This window comes from Sceloporus occidentalis, unplaced genomic scaffold (assembly GCF_023333645.1).
Source record: "Sceloporus occidentalis isolate IW3139 unplaced genomic scaffold, rSceOcc1.0.p SCAF_328, whole genome shotgun sequence".
NCBI classification, from domain to species: Eukaryota; Metazoa; Chordata; class Lepidosauria; order Squamata; family Phrynosomatidae; genus Sceloporus; species Sceloporus occidentalis.
This window is the reverse complement of record NW_028317308.1, coordinates 124498-144312: the sequence shown is the minus strand read 5'-3', so window position 1 is coordinate 144312 and position 19815 is coordinate 124498. Positions and strand designations below refer to the sequence as shown.

Genomic DNA, 19815 nt, shown 5'->3' with positions numbered 1-19815 from the left:
ATTTGATTTACCCCATCCACTTATATATTTTAAACCAGGCATCCTGTATGAATTTAACACCCAAGTATGTTTAACTCTCTCCCTGTGAGTTTTTGATAGAGCACTAATTTTATGGCTCTTACATAAAAGCTATATATGCTTTGACTTTTCATTTTGTTGGAAGGGGAAGATTCCACTGAATGGGACATCAGTGGGGACTTTTTTCATGCTACTTTCTTTTATTTCACTAATCATACTGCAGTGGGTTGGCCTCCATTTTCTGGCATGGGTGAATGCAGTACCTGTTTTTAAAATCTGCAGGAGAGCCCAGAACTCCCACGAGGGTTTGGAACAGGCACAGTTCGTCCTTTGGTGGGTTTTCATTGTTACAAAACGCCTCGCTATCGCAAGGTTTGGAGGCAATCGATCGGAAAAACAAAAAAACTAAACGCGTAGCTCAAGGCCCGGCTCATTACAATATAGGGTGGTTGTTGACATCTGGGCGAAGGGTCCCAGCCGTCAATCACTGTGTTGCTGAATGCCTCGACCTCTTTAATTGCTTTCCTCACCCTTTTAAAGTCATGATGTGCCAGGCAGCTCAATCGCTGTGAAGGGATAAATACCCCTGTTATGAAAACAACTGTACATAAGTATAGGAATCAGAAAGGGACAGTCCAGAAAGTGACAGCACCCCTAAAAATTTTGAGCACTGCCATAAAAGGGTTTTCCAGACATTTAAAAAACATTTTACTTCTCAGTTCCATAATCAATAAATTGTTGATACATATACAGAGTCAATAATCAATAAAACAGTCCCGTTTTGGTATAACCACATTTTTATTTTACAAAGGGGGGTATGTTCAAGCGATGCTTCCTGCATTGGAGGCAATCCTGGGCCACAGATCTGCACACTCCTTTGCAACAGGGCCTGTGATAGCAGAGCCTGAAACAAACAAAAAAAAAAACAAAGTAAATAAACCACTTTAGCAAAACAAGAACTCCCTCTTAACACGGACTATGTGAAGGGCCAAGGTGGGCCTTCATAACGCACGACTTAACAGCAACTCGTTTGGGATTATTCACTAAAGGGAGAGTTTTGGCATTAACTCACTTCAACATTCTTTATGACTGGTCAGCATTGCCGGGTTTGTCCAGCAAGGGGTGTATAAAGAGGCAAAGAAATATATACATTTAGCTTTACATTATATGAGCCAGCCAAGCTCTTTCTGCAGTAGAAGCTCATTAGTGTCAGCCTTTTATAATGTTTAGTGAAGTCAAGGAGTCGAAAGCACAACCATCGCACAGACATGCCCTTTAGCGAACAGATCCCATTAAGTACAACACTGGTGTGTGCTTAAGGCAGGGCTTGACAAATTTGTTGTGAATCTAGGTGCCAGCTAAAAGAGTTAGGAGCCAGGATTTTTTTTTTTTAACCAACAGTTGGTTAGGAGTGATCTGACCATCATCAGCCCACTTACAGCATTGACTGATATTTAGTCCCCACAAGTTTGTGGGGACAAATGTTAACCCCGTCAATGCCACAATTGTGTATGACACATTTGTGGCATCGCAGGGGTTAACGCTGCACTGTCGCTCTCATGGAGCAATCAGGCAGCAGGGGGTGTTGGGGCTGGTCTCCACATGAGTGTGGAGACCAAAAATCCCTCTCCCCTGTCCCTGAAGCTGCCACTGGCAGCTGGGACGCAATTGCTGGTCTATAGAGCAGCCATCGCAGGGAGGAGTCTGATGACTGCTGTAGGCTTCCATGCCTACAGCAGTCAAAGGGCTTGTGGGGGCTTCCAGGCAGACCACCAGCAGCAGAGCCCCTTACAAAACAGGAATTAACCCATAAAATGCCATTGAAGGGGTTAACGCTGCACTGTCGCTCTCATGGTGCGATCAGGCAGCAGGGGGGTGTTGTGTCAGGTCCCCACACGTGTGTGGGGACCCAATCAACACTCAATCCCCTTTCCTGAAGCTGCCTGTGGCAGCTGAAAACGAGATTGCAGGTTTCCCAGCAATCGCGTTTTTTAGCCTACAGAATCACTCCGTGGGAGTGATCACAGGCTCTGGCTCGGAGTGGCTGCGCTGGTCTGCCCACTCCTCCTGGGCAGACAGTAGCAGCAGCACCACCCCGCGATCACCATGATTTTGGCGACGTGGGGGGGGGGGCTGGTTTACCAGGCTGACAAACACCTAGGCGCAAGGACAAAATTCTGAGTCGCCATGGTGACCTGGGATTTGTCGAGCCCTAGCTTAAGGTGCATTATAAAAATCTATGCTGCATTGTGCTAGAGTCTTTTCAAGCGTACATGAAATTACAGCCGGAAAAAAAACCCTTGAAGTTGAGGTGGTAATTCTTCATACAAGGTGCCACCTCAAATCAGGCAATTACTTTCTGCAAGATATATTGCTGCTATACAGAGTACAATTCTAAAGCAGTTAATGCAGGGATGCGGATTTGTAACATCACCGATTGAAGCCTAACAGCACGTGGAGCTGCCGCTTCACCCAAAAGCAATGTGTTACTCTCCTCTTCCACGACAACTCACCGTGCCACTGAGCAGACATTGCAAGTGCTTTTTAGAAGAGGGATGGGATTAAAACAATTCATGTCAGAAGACAATAGAGAGAGTATTTCTACACACCACAGAACGCCTTAAAAAGATTTCTAGATGCCATTTATACTGTGTGTATATAGCAGGTTATTTTGTGGACCTACCAAACTAGTAATGCTTACAAAGTACATACTGAAGTAAAGAGAATCTCAATGTGCAATCCTAGTCATCCAAGGCCAAAATTATTTATACCTTATTCCATTGGAAAGCACTGTGGATTATGACGGTGCTATTAAAAATACCCACAGAAAAACTGCCTACACAAACATAGAAAGTAGCATAAAGCATTGGGTTTTACAACAGCAGATAAACAAGAGGACCACTTAAAGCTTATTTCACCATCTGATGTAGAATAGCAGTTAGTCCTTCTAGAAAGCTCTTCCATGATGTCTGCAGGCTATTCCGAAACATACCTTTCATCTCTCCCTTATTGTTCACTATCACCCCCGCGTTGTCCTCAAAATACAAGAACACCCCATCTTTTCTCCGATACGATTTCCGCTGCCGTATCACCACCGCCGGATGCACTACAAATGGAAAGCGAACAAGATTAACAGGTCTATTTTAATATAAACATGGAATATTAAACCGGGCCACATGATCAGTATCTCACCCTTTTTTCGAAGTTCGGGCTTTCCTTTCTTTACTGTGGCCATCACCATGTCTCCTACACCAGCGGCAGGCAACCTGTTCAGTCTACCTTTGATACCTTTTACAGAGATGATGTACAGGTTTTTGGCACCTGGAAAAAAGTTCAAACACAACCTTAATCGCTGTCCTGGATATACATTTAGCTGCAGCAAAGTAATTTTAAGTTTACTAACAGTTTGACCTAATCACTCAAGTACTGCCCATCATATAACATAATTACGGCACAATGAACTGGAATAGCAGCCTGGCCAGAGCGCCAGGTACAATCATGTAACATCGCCGATTGAAGCTGAACAGCACAAGGAGCTGCCGCTTCACCCAAAAGCAATGTGTCACTATCCTCTTCCACGACAACTCACCGTGCCACTGAGCAGACACTGCAAGTGCTTTTTAGAAGAGGGACTTAAGCATTTAGTAAATCACAACACTAAGATGGGCCACAGGGTTATACATCATGGCCAGAGACTGCAGGAATGTTAGATTCTAGAGGACCAGCCTGAGCATCTCTTGGCCCGTTCCAATCTTCTGCTCTTGGCGTGTGTGTGTGTGTGTGTGTGTGTGTGTGTATACACACACACATATATAGCAGATTAACAATCAATGTAAAATATGGCATCGACTAGATGTTTACAAACAAGAGACTCTGGGTATAATATATATATACACACACACACATTTATATACATACGTGAGTAAGGCCATACATTTGTCCGAGTAGTGAATGTCACCCACGTATAATACATTATAAGGGATGAGCGGAGCGGCGAGCCGTACCTGTGTTGTCGGCGCAGTTTATGACGGCCCCCACGGGGAGACCGAGGGAGATGCGAAACTTCGCACCCGAGGAACCTCCACGTCCTGCAAAGAGAAAGAATGCATGGTGAGATCCGGCTCCTCAGCCGTCTACAGCCCGACACTCGCCCATATACCCCACCGGTAGCCCTAAAACCATCGCTACATCAACTTCCTCTACCCGGGCGGCATTTACACAGACGCCGGCTGAATAACCACCCGAACCCCCCTTAACTCAACAGTAAGCACGGCCGTTCTCGTTTAGTATACGATATAGCTGGCCCGACATGCGCATTTCTCGCCTCGCACGGCAGCTTTTCATACATAGCGCCTGTTCACAGCCGCGGCGAATTTCACTATTCACACAACAATGCCCCAGACACCCTCTCACGACTTACACTCGGACAGGAGAGCCTACTCCTCCCTGACATCTTCCAAACAAGGCTGCGCAGGCCACCCGCTATACCCCACCACCCCCTGCGGGTTCTCGGTGCTTCTTCATCCACCATCACTACTTCCAAACTTGGCAAAATGCTCAGTGCAGGAGTGCGAAGAGTGTGAGGATACACCAAGCACGAAAAACAGCACCCACAGCAAGATAGCAACAGAAGATGGCTACGGATTGAGCTCAGCAACCAAAAGGCCTCACCTCTCTTAGACATCTTGGTTACCGGAAAGAGAGAGAGCGAGGCAAGGGATTCTGGGATATATGCTCTGTCTAGCAAAGGGAAGGCGGGACTATCACGTGACCATGGTTGGCAGTATTCGATTTGAAGCGTGCCAGTCTTCCGGTAGTAAAACAAGTCAGCATTTCCCCAGCGAGACCCCTAGTGTCCGGGAGGCGCAACTGCATCGTTGTTAGTTACAAATATAGAAATTATAATAATGGCTTAACAGCAAGGTCCTAGTGCTGTCTCGCCTGATATATGTTCTAGTGACTGGTGGAAAGGAGGCCACATCTTAAGAAGGCTTTGCATCATAAATTAATAAGATATCACGTGGTAGCCCCCATATAAACCATATAAACATGTGTATGAAATGTTTCTGAGCTCCTAGAAGATATACGGTAATCTTTATCTTTGGTGGCCTATAAGCCTATTATAATAGTATTATGTGTTTTTAGGTTCTCAGAGGTCCATCTTAAGAAAAAACGTGGTTTACAACATAACACTAGTCTACTGAAGAGGTACCACAAATGTCGTTTGACCTTGGACCCAACAACACATTCTGACCCACGCCGACAGGCCCAAGGGATGAGGGGGGCAGCAGTCCTCCTGCCACAAAACGGGAGGGTCTCCGCTGTGCCGCTTTTCAATGGGCCGGTTGTAAGGGAAATCTCTGATCTCCCCAACCAGTCCGTTTTCACTATGGAGATGCGTTACAAGGTCCTGTGTATCTTTACAACACGGAGTGCTGTGATATGACATCATATTATGCTAGCGCTCAGCAGAGGGGTGGCTTTGGAGAGCTGTGCTGGGTCAGTCCCAAGGTAAATACACTCCCCTGCTTGGACCAGCAACACACTATCAATATTTGTGTGAAATATTAAACACATGGTTCTAACGATTTGAAAGGATCAAAATATTACCTTAGCGCATCATCTGTATTGAAGTATTAGTCTTAACTAACACATATTAGCCAGAAAGGCACCTGTAGCCTTTTCCGACTTCAAATAAAATACGTGCCATTTATTATGTTCGATATCAAACAGATCCCTATCCATTGTAAATTAAAATGATGAGGATAAAAAGAGGGTTGAAGGAGAGGCAGGTGGGGGACAGAGATGTGGAAGAGATATGAAGGTAAAACCAAAGAATGTCAGGGAAAATGTAATGAGGTAGAAGAATACGTAGTGATAAAATGAAATTGTAGTTGATAGTACAAGAGGAGATGAAGCAGGGAGAAGATGAGCGGGAGAAATAAATGGGGAAAATTGTGAAGAAGCTGAAATCATGGAGAGGTGAGGCACAAGGTTGTTATACAGCTGAACAGGGGAACACGGGGGTTAAATAAAAGGACAGAAGGGGAGAAATTGCTTAGAAGTTCATCTTGGACTGCAATACTTCAATGCAAAGTGAAATTTGTACAAAGACAAGGCTCCTTAATTAAATACTCAAACAAAGAAAAGGAATCCCAGCACTACAAACAGCTTCCAATCTTTAGGATACTTTAAGAGAACGCAAAAAAAGCAACGTTTCGGCCAAACAGGGACTTTATCAATTTAAAAAAAATAGTGAAGGGGGCACCCGGATTTGAACCAGGGACCTCTCGATCTGCAGTCGAATGCTCTACCACTGAGCTATACCCCCACCATATGTAACAGTGTGAAGAGCGTTTCATATTTTGTTAATTATGAGCACAACTGATTATAAAAGTGAAAAAAAAAAAAGATTTCACAAAACAGTTACATGTGGAGCAGGATTTTACATGAATCGATCTTCTGAATTTGGGACAAATCAAAATGCCAGCAAGGGGGCACCCGGATTTGAACCAGGGACCTCTCGATCTGCAGTCGAATGCTCTACCACTGAGCTATACCCCCTTCTTACAAACGAGTGAGGACAGCATACAATATTTTTTAATTACGAGGCCAAGTAATTATAATATTTCAGAGCGAAAAAAATAAAAGATTTCACAAAATAGTGACATGGGGTGTAGGATTTTATGTGTATCAATTTTTCTTAAGTGAGAATAAATTAAAAATATCGCGAGGGGGCACCCGGATTTGAACCAGGGACCTCTCGATCTGCAGTCGAATGCTCTACCACTGAGCTATACCCCCATCACACGGAAATGCTGCACGCGTGTAGTGTGTGGGCACTACGTTGTATTCTTGCGACCGCAGACAACTGTTAAGAAGAATATATATCTCTATCTGTATATATGTATATATATATCCATCATCTGTATATATATAGTCTACGCTTACATCACTGTCTTAGTTCCATGGGTATTGATACAATTAATGCGCTCGCGCTATTGTACACGAACACTCCCAACGTAAGGCGCGCAGCAGTCTCCTCCTTGGGTACGCCCACCGGGCTTTTGCCCACGTCCCCATCGCCTGCGTGTGCGCGCCCCCACTGACCAGAGCTCGCATCGTGCGCGTTTCCGCGACCCCCGCCCCTACTGTATTTGTCAGCGACAGCGCGGCAAAGAGACTGCAAGAGACGGCTGGTGTGAGGCCGCCGAGGACGGTGTTAGCGAGACACAAGCGGAGAGGCCAGTAACTGAGGAAAGGCGCGGCAGACCGACAGGGAGCGAAACTGTGAGGGACCCAGAGAAGAAGCCGGAGATAACGGGCTTAAAGGCAAGAGACAGGGCGGGACAGACAGTTACACCCTGTCAGAGAGACAGACAGCCCCCACAGAATGAATCCGAGTTGTGCCCGCTGCTCGAAGATCGTGTATCCGACCGAGAAAGTCAACTGTCTGGACAAGGTAATTTCCTACATCGCACAATACAGTATGTACTCTATATGCGGTATTATGCTGCATCCCACAGCCTGTTCTCTACTGCATGTACCCAGCCCTCATATACATGTCAGCGCGTATATCCCGACATTCACCGGCTGATGCGCATTCTGCACCCTGATATATACCCCACAGAGGCATTTTATAGCTTGACATATACCCCCCCTGTGATGCGAATACTGCACCTTGACATATACCCCCCTGTGATGCACATACTGCACCTTGACATATACCCCCCCTGTGATGCACATACTGCACCTTGACTTATACCCCCCCTGTGATGCACATACTGCACCTTGACTTATACCCCCCCTGTGATGCACATACTGCACCTTGACATATACCCCCCTGTGATGCACATACTGCACCTTGACATATACCCCCCTGTGATGCACATACTGCACCTTGACATATACCCCCCCCTGTGATGCACATACTGCACCTTGACATATACCCCCCTGTGATGCACATACTGCACCTTGACATATACCCCCCCTGTGATGCACATACTGCACCTTGACATATACCCCCCCTGTGATGCACATACTGCACCTTGACATATACCCCCACCTGTGATGCACATAGTGCACCTTGACATATACCCCCCCTGTGATGCACATAGTGCACCTTGACATATACCCCCCCGATGCACATACTGCACCTTGACATATACCCCCCCCGATGCACATACTGCACCTTGACATATACCCCCCCTGTGATGCACATACTGCACCTTGACATATACCCCCCCTGTGATGCACATAGTGCACCTTGACATATACCCCCCCGATGCACATACTGCACCTTGACATATACCCCCCCGATGCACATACTGCACCTTGACATATACCCCCCCCTGTGATGCACATACTGCACCTTGACATATACCCCCCTGTGATGCACATACTGCACCTTGACATATACCCCCCCTGTGATGCACATACTGCACCTTGACATATACCCCCCCTGTGATGCACATACTGCACCTTGACATATACCCCCCCTGTGATGCACATACTGCACCTTGACATATACCCCCACCTGTGATGCACATACTGCACCTTGACATATATCCCCCCTGTGATGCACATAGTGCACCTTGACATATACCCCCCCGATGCACATACTGCACCTTGACATATACCCCCCCCCCGATGCACATACTGCACCTTGACATATACACCCATGTGATGCACATACTGCACATTGACATACCCCCCCCTGTGATGCACATACTGCACCCTGACATATACCCCCCCCGTGATGCACATACTGCACCTTGACATATACCCCCCCTGTGATGCACATATTGCACCTTGACATATACCCTCCCTGTGATGCACATACTGCACCTTGACATATACCCCCCGATGCACATACTGCACCTTGACATATATCTCCCCCGTGATGCGAATACTGCACCTTGACATATACACCCCCTGTGATGCACATACTGCACCTTGACATATACCCCCCCCGTGATGCACATAGTGCACCTTGACATATACCCCCCGTGATGCACATAGTGCACCTTGACATATACACCCCGTGATGCACCTGGTTGTCATGTTTTTTCATAGAATTCCCCGTTTTTATGTTAACGTATATTTGTAAGTATGCAGTGATCGGCAGGCCTCATCCGGCATATTGTTAACGGGACGCGTCGGTGCCCCCACATTGGAACAATGCGTGTGACGGTACTTTCTGAGTACTTCGATATGCAGCGTACCGATCTCTGTGCTTTTGGAGCCTGTTGCTGGCAAAAAAGAGCCCCCATTGAACGCACGTTGTGCGCATGCGCGTGGAAGGTCTTGCGTTACCCCCTGGAAGTTTAGCCAGTTTAGCCATAGGCACTGGCAGTGAGTGTGGCGCGCATGCACACCGACGCGCAGCATATGGCAGTGGGGAAGGAGGGCAACTGCATAGAGGGTGATTTGATGGATCCTTCTATGCGTTTGTAAGGGGCGAGGACCCCATTAAAGGCTGCGTGAGGGAGGATGTTTCCCTGTAACCTGCTTTTTATACGGCTGGCCCACGGTATACCCGGCTGGCCCACGCGTGCCTGTGTTGGCGGATTAGTGTACACTGTTTATGAAGGGTTAAGTTTGTTTATATCCCTGATGACATGTATCCTATAGAAAGCTTTACATTGATCTCTACGCCAGGCCATGCGCTTCCTCCAGTGTCATGATTTCCTATGCACGTCCAGTCCGTGTACTGCTTGCAGTGTACACAGCGCTGATGGGTGGTGCACATCCGGAGTTCCTTATCAGTCAATCCCAGTTCAGGGTCATCTGGGCCCTGAGATTTCTAAGCCCCCCTCTTTGCTGTGTGTACATGATGCCCCCAATCTTTGCCCGTCCGTAGGATGCCCCATCCCCCTTTTCTAGCCGCCATGTATGCGGAAGTCTAACCGTTTTGGCATCTATTGCACGTCAGTATTTTCTTAGTATTAACCCGTTATCTCCCTGGCCCGCTGCCTGATCTCACCGCTTTGGAATTTGAACCTCTCCTCCCCCTTTAACCTTACGTTAACTCTTACAAAGTTCACGCTAAACCACAAAAGTTTTCTTAGTTATGTTGCAGGACAAGAATATACAAAATAAAGTTCTGTTTGAATTGTTGCACTTTTGTGACATCTTCGTAAACAATGTAGCCATAAAACCGATTTTTGTGTGTATATATAAATGTGTCATTTTTGGTTTCTGTTAAGTAATACGGTTACTCGGTGAGGATGTAGAGTCGTTCTTCCTGCTGCTTGTGTAACCTGAAAGCAGCCGGGGTAGGCTTAACCCTTTGTGTGGCTGTAGACAGACAGTTGTTGTTTCAGTTCGGGGTTAATACTTTTACCCCACCCCGGCTAGGCTTGACCCCTGGAGTTCATTTTCCCAGGGCTGAAAAATCTCCCCCCCTCTGTAAATGCTTCCGTTCATCCAAAAAGAGCTGGGAAATGCTAGTGTTTTGTAAACGTGTGTCTGCCTTTGTGTTCATCTCTGTATCCGTACGGAGCGTACTCAGCCGCACACACAACTTACATAGTTATAGTGGTATATAGTTATAGTTATATAGTGACGCTCCCTCGTTATATGGTGATGAGGGAGAGTAACGTGTTTTTCAGTGAGAAGAAACATTTGAGACCTTTCTGTAAATGTATGCACAGTCTCTGCCCGTCTCTCTCTCTCCCCGCCTCTCTCTATCTCTCTCTCTGCCCGTCTCTCTCTCTCTCTCTGCCCGTCTCTCTCTCTCTGCCCGTCTCACCGTTTCTCTTCCCGCTATCGGCTCCCTGTGAATATAAGGTTGTTCTTTGTTTTTCTGGGGCTCTGCTTGTTGCCAGATAATTCAGTTGAGTTTGGAAACCTTTTCGTTGCGTTCGCCGGTCAGAGTGTAATGGCCAAAAAATAAGCCATTCAGATCGGTGACCTGGGTTGTAGAAAAAGGGACTGCTTAACAAATGCCAGCTACTCACAGCTCGTGTAATGTAACTCCGGCCCAAGCTGACATATCTTTATCTTATCTCTAGACGCATCCATTCCCGGCTCCTGAAATCTAAATTTACCATTATAATGCATTTTACTCCTCATTATCAATCAACTTTCCTCTTATACATGTTCCCGGCACTTGTGACAAATCCACGACTAGACTGGCGGATACTTGCAAAATTCCCCAAGTATCTGAGATTCCCAAACCCGGGGAGAGCTGAATGCCGTTTCCCTCCGGCCGCTCCGGATGCCTTCACTCCATGTACTCGTAAAGTTGACTTTCTTTGCAAGGGCCGTTCAGTCTCTTCTGAGGCCAGTAATATTTTCTTATATTTCTTTAGAAAAGGATATTATTTTCTGCCAACCTGGCTTGCTCTTCCGGGGCAGATTGAGATCCCGTTAATCTTCAGGGTGTGTATTTTGTAACACATCAAACACCATCTTCTCTCTCTATGACTTGATAACTTGTCCTTTTAGGCGTGTTTTGGGGTAAACCAAGGTGAGTTTTTGTGGTTTCAGGTGGGTCGTGTCGGCTGAATGCAGTCTTTCCTATTGTAAGCAGACAGCATAGCGAGCGCATCTATGAGAATTCGATTTCCACGGAGATCTTTAAGTTAAAATCTTTGAAAAATAATCCTTTTAATGGCGCCAGTGATGTCCTAAGCGTTATCCCCTTATCAGGGTCTCGTTTACCTCCCTAACAAGTACGCGCTTGCTGGTATTACCGGTATATGGATGTATAAGTGCCCTGCGCAGTGTGAAAGCGATTGTGCGAGTTCCAACGTGTTGTTGTAGAATGAGTGTTTCCTAGTTACCACGCGATCGCTCTGCAGAACTGGAGGCGGTTTTTAAGACAATGTCCCTTTTTTTGTCAAAAGACTGAAGTGAAATTGAACCGATTGCCGCCTCACACTCCATATTTTAAAGATGTATTTCTTGCTTATTTTAGTGTGTGTGTGTGCGGGCGCGTGTGTGTTACACATCCTTTATATGCTTCCTCTGCAATAGGATCCTTGCAAATACACACAGCTTAAGCTTTTACTACAACCCCCCTCTCACAAATCCCTCATTAAATCCAACCCAGATAATAAACAACCCCCCCCCATAGACTTTTAGGTTTACTTCCCGTCTGCAGTGTAACGGTTGAAGTGTCGGCTGAAATGTGGCTCTGTGCATAAAGCCCTCGCGAGATTTAGGAAGCGGGGTTAGTATTACTCTGCGCCATAACGTACCTTCCTCATTTAACTTCACCCCTTCCCGATTCATAGAAAAGGCCGGGCTGCATGCCCACTCACGGCTGCTTTTAGAGGAAAAAGTATGTTCCGTTCTAAAGATAAGTAGATTTCATACATATGTTCTCAAAGTATCCCCACCCCCGTAGGAGTATAAATTCAAATGACTCCTACATGGGACATCACCCATAAACTTAAGGAAAATGGTAAATTTCTTACAAATTCAGAACATTTTAGCTTTTTCTCTGAGAAATCCGTCCAGTTTCTCCTCCGGTGTCATAATGTATAAGGATTCAGTTTTTCCATCATACATATTGTTGCTGTGGATTATACCGACGTGAAGACAATGCATTGTGAGCCCGTACATGTACGGGCTTTGTTATGAAACTTACAAGAAACTAGACACGTGCGGATGGGCCAAAATGATTCGAATAATTTTTTCGGTTCGTTTATTGCCCATTCGCTTTTGGGCAACAAGTTTCTTTCCCCGCATACCCGTTTTGGGGGATTTTTGATTCGGGAACAAAATTTGTTGCCCAGTGCTCACATTCACTCACTCATTCTCTCTCATTCTCACACTCTAATTCTTGTTCACACTCTCACGGTCTCTAAATGTTTCCCTAGCTACGTGAACGTGAGGGGAATATGACGGCTCGTGGTGAAGTCAAGCAACATGGCTGTGTGTATGTGTGTTTATGTATGTGTGTGTATATATATATTATATTAGTGCTTCTCTTTTCCTTACCCCTTCTATATTACTTTCTCAAATAACAGGCGGAATTCTTATTTTTATAAGTTTGCCTGGTCCAATTTCCGTAGCAAAACACTCTAATTTGCAGCTCCTGAAACGACTTTACAGCCGCATTGAACTTTATTTCTTTACAGGAAATCCTTCGCACGTCTCAAAAAATCTTTTGGTTTTTGCACTTGTACCAATTTGTAACCATGTTTTTGAAATGAGTTTCTTTCCGCTGCGCTTTGTGAGCTTCGTCAGGGTGAACCCCTGGGCCGCGTCAACGTTTCCAAGATCTCCTCGCCGCTTTAATGAAGAATCGTCTCTGGCGTTTTTCTGTTTTAGGCATCCAACCATTGATTATGAGCATTTTGTCAATTTGTTCCTTAGCTGAAATCATACTCTGCTTACACGCTATATCTCGATTTTCTGAAACCTACCCGGATGTAAACGCAAGGACCAACTACAGACATCTTTGGGGCAGCTTCTCCCGATTTGCCCCAGAGGCAGATTGTTTTGAAAAGCAGCTGTTATTGGTATTTAATGATATATTTCTATGAATAAACTGTTAGCAGCAAACAAACCCAACTGCTGGTAACATTATCTGCCTGTCTGGCGTCTGTGCCTATAGATAAGATCCGGTGGTGTTGGGTTCAGTACTGGCCCCGTTCACAAAAGAAGTGCATGGAAGTGATGTAGTATCTCCAAGAGGATATAAATAATGCAGAACGCGATCCTCCAGATGGTGGCGTACCGATGACATGACCTGTGCTATCCATACCTCTATACCTATACAACCTCTATACAGATGGTTAGGCCATTAAGACACCTGAAATAATAACTATGAAGTCATTTACCTGTTCAGTAGCTGAACGTTATGTCATTTTTGACCACAATAATGGCATTTTATACACCTTTATGATACACAAAGTGTTGTTTTTATGACAAGGCTTGCAGGGTCCTCTCCGCCTAATGTGTCGGTTTGTCTTATTCTGTAATTTCTCCTTCAGTATTTGTATTGTAAGAAGCGCTGCGTGGATTGTTGGGGCTATATAAATAAAAGCATAAAAAGTGCCTTTATTAACATAATTTAGCAATCAATCTTCCTAGTCTATAGAACGTTAATTATAGCGTAGCCAAACACTGCTCGGGGTAAAAGGTGGGCAGTGAGCGGGCCTTTCCTATCCCCCCCTGCCCAGAGTCTTATTACACGTTGGGATGAGAGTATGTTGTGGCTGAAGTGTATCAGAGTGCTGACGATTGCATCTCTTCTCCTTTCAGTATTGGCATAAAGCATGCTTCCACTGCGAGACCTGCAAGATGACGCTGAACATGAAGAACTACAAGGGATATGACAAGAAGCCGTACTGCAATGCGTGAGTGAGAACAGTCCGATGATGGTGCCGGCCAACGTACACACCGACACAAACCCGACACAACGCAACACAGACACAAGCCCAACGCGCATTGCAGCTTTGTTACTCGTTTGTATAGCGAGGGCCGTTCTATGTGTATGCCTACTAAGCGATATGACACAGGATTAGTCAAACTTCTTATACAGAAAACTTTTCCTCATACTAAGACACTTAAAGACCGCAGATGTCATAGCTGTTCTGGTTTCAACAAATATACAAGTATGTTATCTTCTATACATGTACAGAAGAGCTTAAAAATGGGGTAATGCGAAAGCATTTCTTGTTTAAGAGGAACTCCAATGTTTTTTTTCCTCCTGAATGTGGTTTATGGTTTATATTTATTGCCAAGTAGTTTTTTGTTATGTGAGAAAGAAATGTACATAAAGCTTCTCGTGGTTGTCCCTTAGTGTGATTTATAGGTGGTATATCCAGTGTGCGGGTCTTCGGACGCCGATGGACAGGTCTACTGCGCACTTTACTGGAAAGCAGGATATTGTAGCAAATCTAGACATATTTGCTCATTTTTGCTGATATGTGGCTTGTGTAAAGACATCCATATTTACATGACTTCATGTGCAACACAATCAGGTGTCATGCTTGATCTACAAGATGCTTCCAGTTGGCAAGGACCAATTACACAAATAGCAGAACACAACGGGTAGGTCATTTCTCAACGGCAAACGGGATTAAATGGAATTGTTGCCAATGCAAATATTACTTGCGTTTTTTCTTACAACCATGGGACTGAAAGGTGGAAGGGTATCGCGGGGGGTTAACCTTTAACCTTTCTGGTATTTTTGGATTAGTGATAAGATCGTGGGCATGCTGTGAACATGCAAATTCCAGTCATTCCACAGAAAGCACGCAGAGAAGTGTGTCTCTTTCTGGCTGCGTGAAGAGTTGTAAAAGTGGTACAGTCACCATAGCAACCGATGTTTCAGCTGATTCCTTCACATATATTGCTTTGCACAAGAACAGCTTTTTTATATTTAAAGGGAAATTCCCCATTTTCTTGTGTTTGCCTTATTTATATTTGTGTTGTAAGTTGGGTACCTAGCGATGTGTGCGAAGTAGAAGTCTTGCACACATCTGCGGGTTGCGTTAGAATGTTTGAAACCATCCGCAACATAAATATTCACGAGGTTATGTCGCAGTGTGCACGGGTACGCACTCCGATTGTATTAATTACAACCGGCCATGATCACACAACAGTATCCTCCCTAAGCACTCTTCTGTGTTCTTGGCATGCTTCCTAGGTGCCTCCCTTCTCATGCACACCTTTTAATCTGCTTTTTTTGTTCTCCCCCGGTGTCTTTAGATATCTTTATCTCGAGCCGTTCACGTGTAACCTTACCTGTTTGTCTTTCCGCCCACCTGTTTTTTTTTTTTTTGGACAATTCTGCTAAACAAGCCCACGCCGCATCTCCCTGGCCCTTATCTTATTCTGTCTTCAGCTTTTTGTCTGCGTCGGTCTGGCTGTAGCTCGCGTCCTCCCCACCCCCTACCTGCCCGTGTCCGTCGCAGGATGTGCATTTTTGCGGCTGGTGACTGCTTACTGAGCCTGCACTGTGTCGCATTGTCTATAAATAGGCATAGAATCTGGCAGAGGAAGTGATCGTGGTCACACATGGACGCCGGCCCCTTGCTGATGAACAGAACAGTCACCTATGTGTGGGCTCAGTCACTTCCTGCCGCCATGACACACAGGCACTTTGTGTGGTCACTTGAGAAATCTCCTGCAGCGTGTGTTGTGTTATCCGGGGGAGGAAGCGTGTGTTACTTTTGCAGTTTAGCTCATTTAATATCTTGAGGGAGAAACTTTTTCTTTTAATCTGGTTGAAGAAGGCTTCATAACCAGTTAATTTTCATAACAGCCCGGTGACTTACCCTCGAAGAGTTCTGTTGGGAGACAGGGGTATAGTGAATGTTATTTATAGTGTAATTCATGTGAATTCTGTCAGCCAGTGGCAATGGTTTGTATCCGTATTAAAGACAGGCGTGTAATATAAATACCTGATAAGAGTCTAGAGTTTGTGAACTTTAAAGTTGCTTATTTGGCTCTAAAGGTGAAATAAAGATCAAATTGTATCTAAATATAGCTTATTCTATATATATATATGTATCAACATATATAAAATCACTTGCTTCCAAATCACGCTGCAGATTGTGCTGATGAACAACGTCACTCGATTGGAATATGGGTTTTCTTTCTAGAGCAGGGTAGACACATTTTGGTTTGGATCTATTTTCATTTATTACTCTACCTGGTGCCCAGGGTTTGTTGAGTCTTGCCATACACTAACACACACTTAACACCATACAGTAACAGACAGAACACATTATAGTAACATGCACGCTAACATTCTATACTCATGTACACACATGCTTACACCATACACTAATACACACACTACATGCTGACATACATACTCACGCTAATTCCATGCTTTAACATAAACACCACCATACACATTAGCACCACACTCTTAGACACAAGCACACACTGAATATGGCACTACAATACAGTAGACATACTGACTCTGGCACTATACATTTATACACACACACACTGACTGTTGCACTATACATAAAGCACACATACACAGTAGACATACACACTGACCCTGACACTACAGTATACACACAGACTCACACTACAGTATACACATACACACATGCACACTGACTGACGCTACAGTATACACTCACATACACTACTCCCCCTCTCACCCGCCACGCTGCTGCCTATCTTCTGCCTCACTGCACCAGATTCATGATGGCAGGCCTGCAAAACCAAGTGCCAGGAAGTGATTTCTAGTTGCCATGGTAATGACGAGCCCCTTCTACAGCTTGTGTCTCTACTACATCATACCACATTACCAAATTTAACCCCTTCTGTCCCTGGCAGAAAGGGTTTAGGGAAAGGGAAGTCACTCCCCATTCTGGTTCCAGCATCTCCGGTACTGCTGGGCTGGTATTATAAACAAAAACATTATTGGAGCGAACGCTTGCCTCAGCATCCGGTAAAACGGACTCCTTGCAAAAGAGAGGACTTTTATAATTGCGAAACATTTAAATGTTTTCACTTATTTTTGCCTTTCCGCCCTTCAATTTTAGTCATTACCCGAAGCAATCTTTCACCATGGTGGCAGACACGCCAGAAAATCTCCGCCTGAAGCAACAGAGTGAATTACAGAGCCAGGTAAGCAGTCTGTACAGTCATTATTTCTCTGATGTATGTGACACCACTGGCCTAACAACACAAGAACTCAAAGGTAACGGTGAAAGTGGTCAGTACAGCCGGAGACGCAGAGTTTATGCTGTCACACAGCGGATCTGATTGATCCAAACTTATTCTGTGATCTTGCGAGCCTCCTGATTTGGGTTTGTGCCTGCATAGCACAGCGCATCATTACACATTGTGCTTAGCATTTGTTGGGGGCTGGTATTCATAATGCTGTAAGCATGGAACCCATCATGTGCCGCTCTTCTCAGATCCGTTACAAGGAAGACTTTGAAAAGAATAAGGGCAAAGGATTCAGTGTTGTGGCTGACACTCCAGAACTGCAGAGAATCAAGAAAACTCAGGATCAGATCAGTAACGTGAGTATCCACCTTTACAAATGACCGTCTCTCAATCCTTCTTTTTATAAAAGTACGCTTGTCATCGAACAGAAAATGTACACCTGGCTAAAGCATTAAGACATTTTTTATGACAAAAATAGCCGTGTAATATTCTAGTTTGGCAAACGGGGCAGGATAAAACTATATTAAAGGCTGTGAGTGGTATGGAGAATACTCAAGGCCATACATGTCATGATCAAATCTACTGTCTCTTTCTTACAGATTAAATACCATGAGGAGTTTGAAAAAAGTCGAATGGGAAACCCATCTTTGGAGGGGGGAGATATTGACCGTAGAGGGTCAGAAGATAGTGGCAATTATCGCAGACCCCCCTCGGAGAACATGCAGCCCCCTGCCAGTAGCTCAGGTAATAAAATCGAGTCTGTTCTAGGATATGGAATTTTAATACTAAGAGGGAATTTGCATGAAACCGTGCATTATCAAGGCTAATCCCCAGGCAGCATCTCCTACAAGGTGGTCTGGGTTGGCCTTGCATAAAGCATTGCTATATAAGCAATGAGTGTTTTAACACCTTCATGCCCCTATAGATGTACAGATACAAAAAAAAAAAGAGGTCCCCTAGGACATGCCTGTATGTCTTGAATTACAGACTCTTGCAGAAGGTCAATGCTGACAGACACTGGAAGGTCTTTGGAGGTGAGATCTCTCATTGCTTTCAATCAGCAATACAATACAGGGCTATGGTGCCCTCTTTCTCTTTGCTGAGAACAGAGTAAAGAGAGGGTTCTCCCCTGCATATATAATATATGTGTGTGTAAAATGGAAGAATAAAAACTTTGAGGAGCTCAGTAATGTCAAGGAGTATATATACCGTGCTATAGGAGGTGTGTGGGACAGGGCAGAGAAGTGGGACAGGGCAGAGAAGTGGACAGAGCTTCTACACCAAAAGACTGCATGACACTGTCCTAAATGCCACAATGACTCCTGGCATGAAAAATTATTTTGAATTTGCACCATTAAATACATTTACCACCCAAGACCCACATTGTGTTTAATGTACAGACCTCACAGGGATGCACAGCCACTGTGTTAGCCTTTAATTCTATCATTAAATACCCCCTTTGCAGGCTATCAGCAACCACAGCAACAGCCACAATCCAAGTATGGCTACCAAGAGCCTGTGGTCCCCGTCTCCACCCAGCGCAGTGCCCCAGTTGGAGGGGTGAGTATAAATCTCTAAAAGTTGTGTATGTCCAACTTACTCCAGTTCCGCTGTTACATGCCCATCCTCTCATCCAGCAGAAGCGGTTCCGGGCCGTGTACGATTACAATGCAGCTGATGAAGATGAAGTGTCCTTCAAGGATGGTGATACAATCATTAATGTGCAGCAGATCGATGAGGGCTGGATGTATGGGACCGTGGAACGCACAGGGGAGACAGGCATGCTCCCTGCAAACTATGTGGAATCCATTTGATCAGGAGACACCGCCTCATCTCATCCTCTTCAACAATCATGAAGCATTCCAGTGCAGCCCTCTCCCGTGTAGCTTTTGGAGGAGTGGGCTCCACCTTGCCCTCTATTCCAGCGTTCTCTTAAACCCTTCTGCTGCCCTCTAGATGCAGAAGGGGGTAATTACCTCTTGCTTCATTCTCACTCTCTTGAGGATGTATATCGGGGTGGTATCCCACTCCCCAAACATTCCTTCTCTTATGTCTGGTTGACTTCCCTTTATGCGCTTTGCACTGGTTTATTTTTTTAAACTAGATTACAAGGAGTGGGAGGCAGGATCCCTTTAACTCTTACAATCATATTTCAGAAAGCCATTGCCTCTCATCCAAAAAAGCCCAATAAAATGT

At 45.0% G+C, this 19815-nt stretch overlaps 2 protein-coding genes and 5 non-coding genes across 7 annotated transcripts; 1 reads left to right on the top strand and 6 right to left on the bottom strand.

The window, feature by feature from the left end:
• Positions 1-834: 834 nt before the first annotated feature.
• Positions 835-4702, bottom strand: LOC149274491 (large ribosomal subunit protein uL14). The gene is made up of 5 exons (XM_089505414.1): positions 4690-4702; positions 4023-4106; positions 3211-3339; positions 3011-3124; positions 835-922 (listed from the first exon to the last, which is right to left on the bottom strand). Exons 1-5 carry the CDS (start codon positions 4700-4702, stop codon positions 840-842), a joined length of 423 nt encoding a protein of 140 aa, XP_089361540.1. The 3' UTR covers positions 835-839.
• LOC149274493 (small nucleolar RNA SNORA21) lies at positions 2439-2572 on the bottom strand. Its single transcript, XR_016279428.1, has one exon. It is a non-coding gene; the product is annotated as a small nucleolar RNA SNORA21 (small nucleolar RNA).
• LOC149274492 (small nucleolar RNA SNORA21) lies at positions 3515-3648 on the bottom strand. Its single transcript, XR_016279427.1, has one exon. It is a non-coding gene; the product is annotated as a small nucleolar RNA SNORA21 (small nucleolar RNA).
• Positions 4703-6277: 1575 nt separating the features above from the next.
• On the bottom strand, positions 6278-6349 carry TRNAC-GCA (transfer RNA cysteine (anticodon GCA)). The gene has a single exon. It is a non-coding gene; the product is annotated as a tRNA-Cys (tRNA).
• Positions 6350-6510: 161 nt separating this feature from the next.
• On the bottom strand, positions 6511-6582 carry TRNAC-GCA (transfer RNA cysteine (anticodon GCA)). Its single transcript has one exon. It is a non-coding gene; the product is annotated as a tRNA-Cys (tRNA).
• Positions 6583-6750: 168 nt separating this feature from the next.
• Positions 6751-6822, bottom strand: TRNAC-GCA (transfer RNA cysteine (anticodon GCA)). The gene has a single exon. It is a non-coding gene; the product is annotated as a tRNA-Cys (tRNA).
• Positions 6823-7411: 589 nt separating this feature from the next.
• On the top strand, positions 7412-19433 carry LOC149274487 (LIM and SH3 domain protein 1-like). Its single transcript, XM_089505416.1, has 7 exons — positions 7412-7480; positions 14239-14333; positions 17490-17574; positions 17868-17975; positions 18219-18363; positions 19085-19179; positions 19257-19433. Exons 1-7 carry the CDS (start codon positions 7412-7414, stop codon positions 19431-19433), a joined length of 774 nt encoding a protein of 257 aa, XP_089361542.1.
• The last annotated feature ends 382 nt before the right edge of the window (positions 19434-19815 follow it).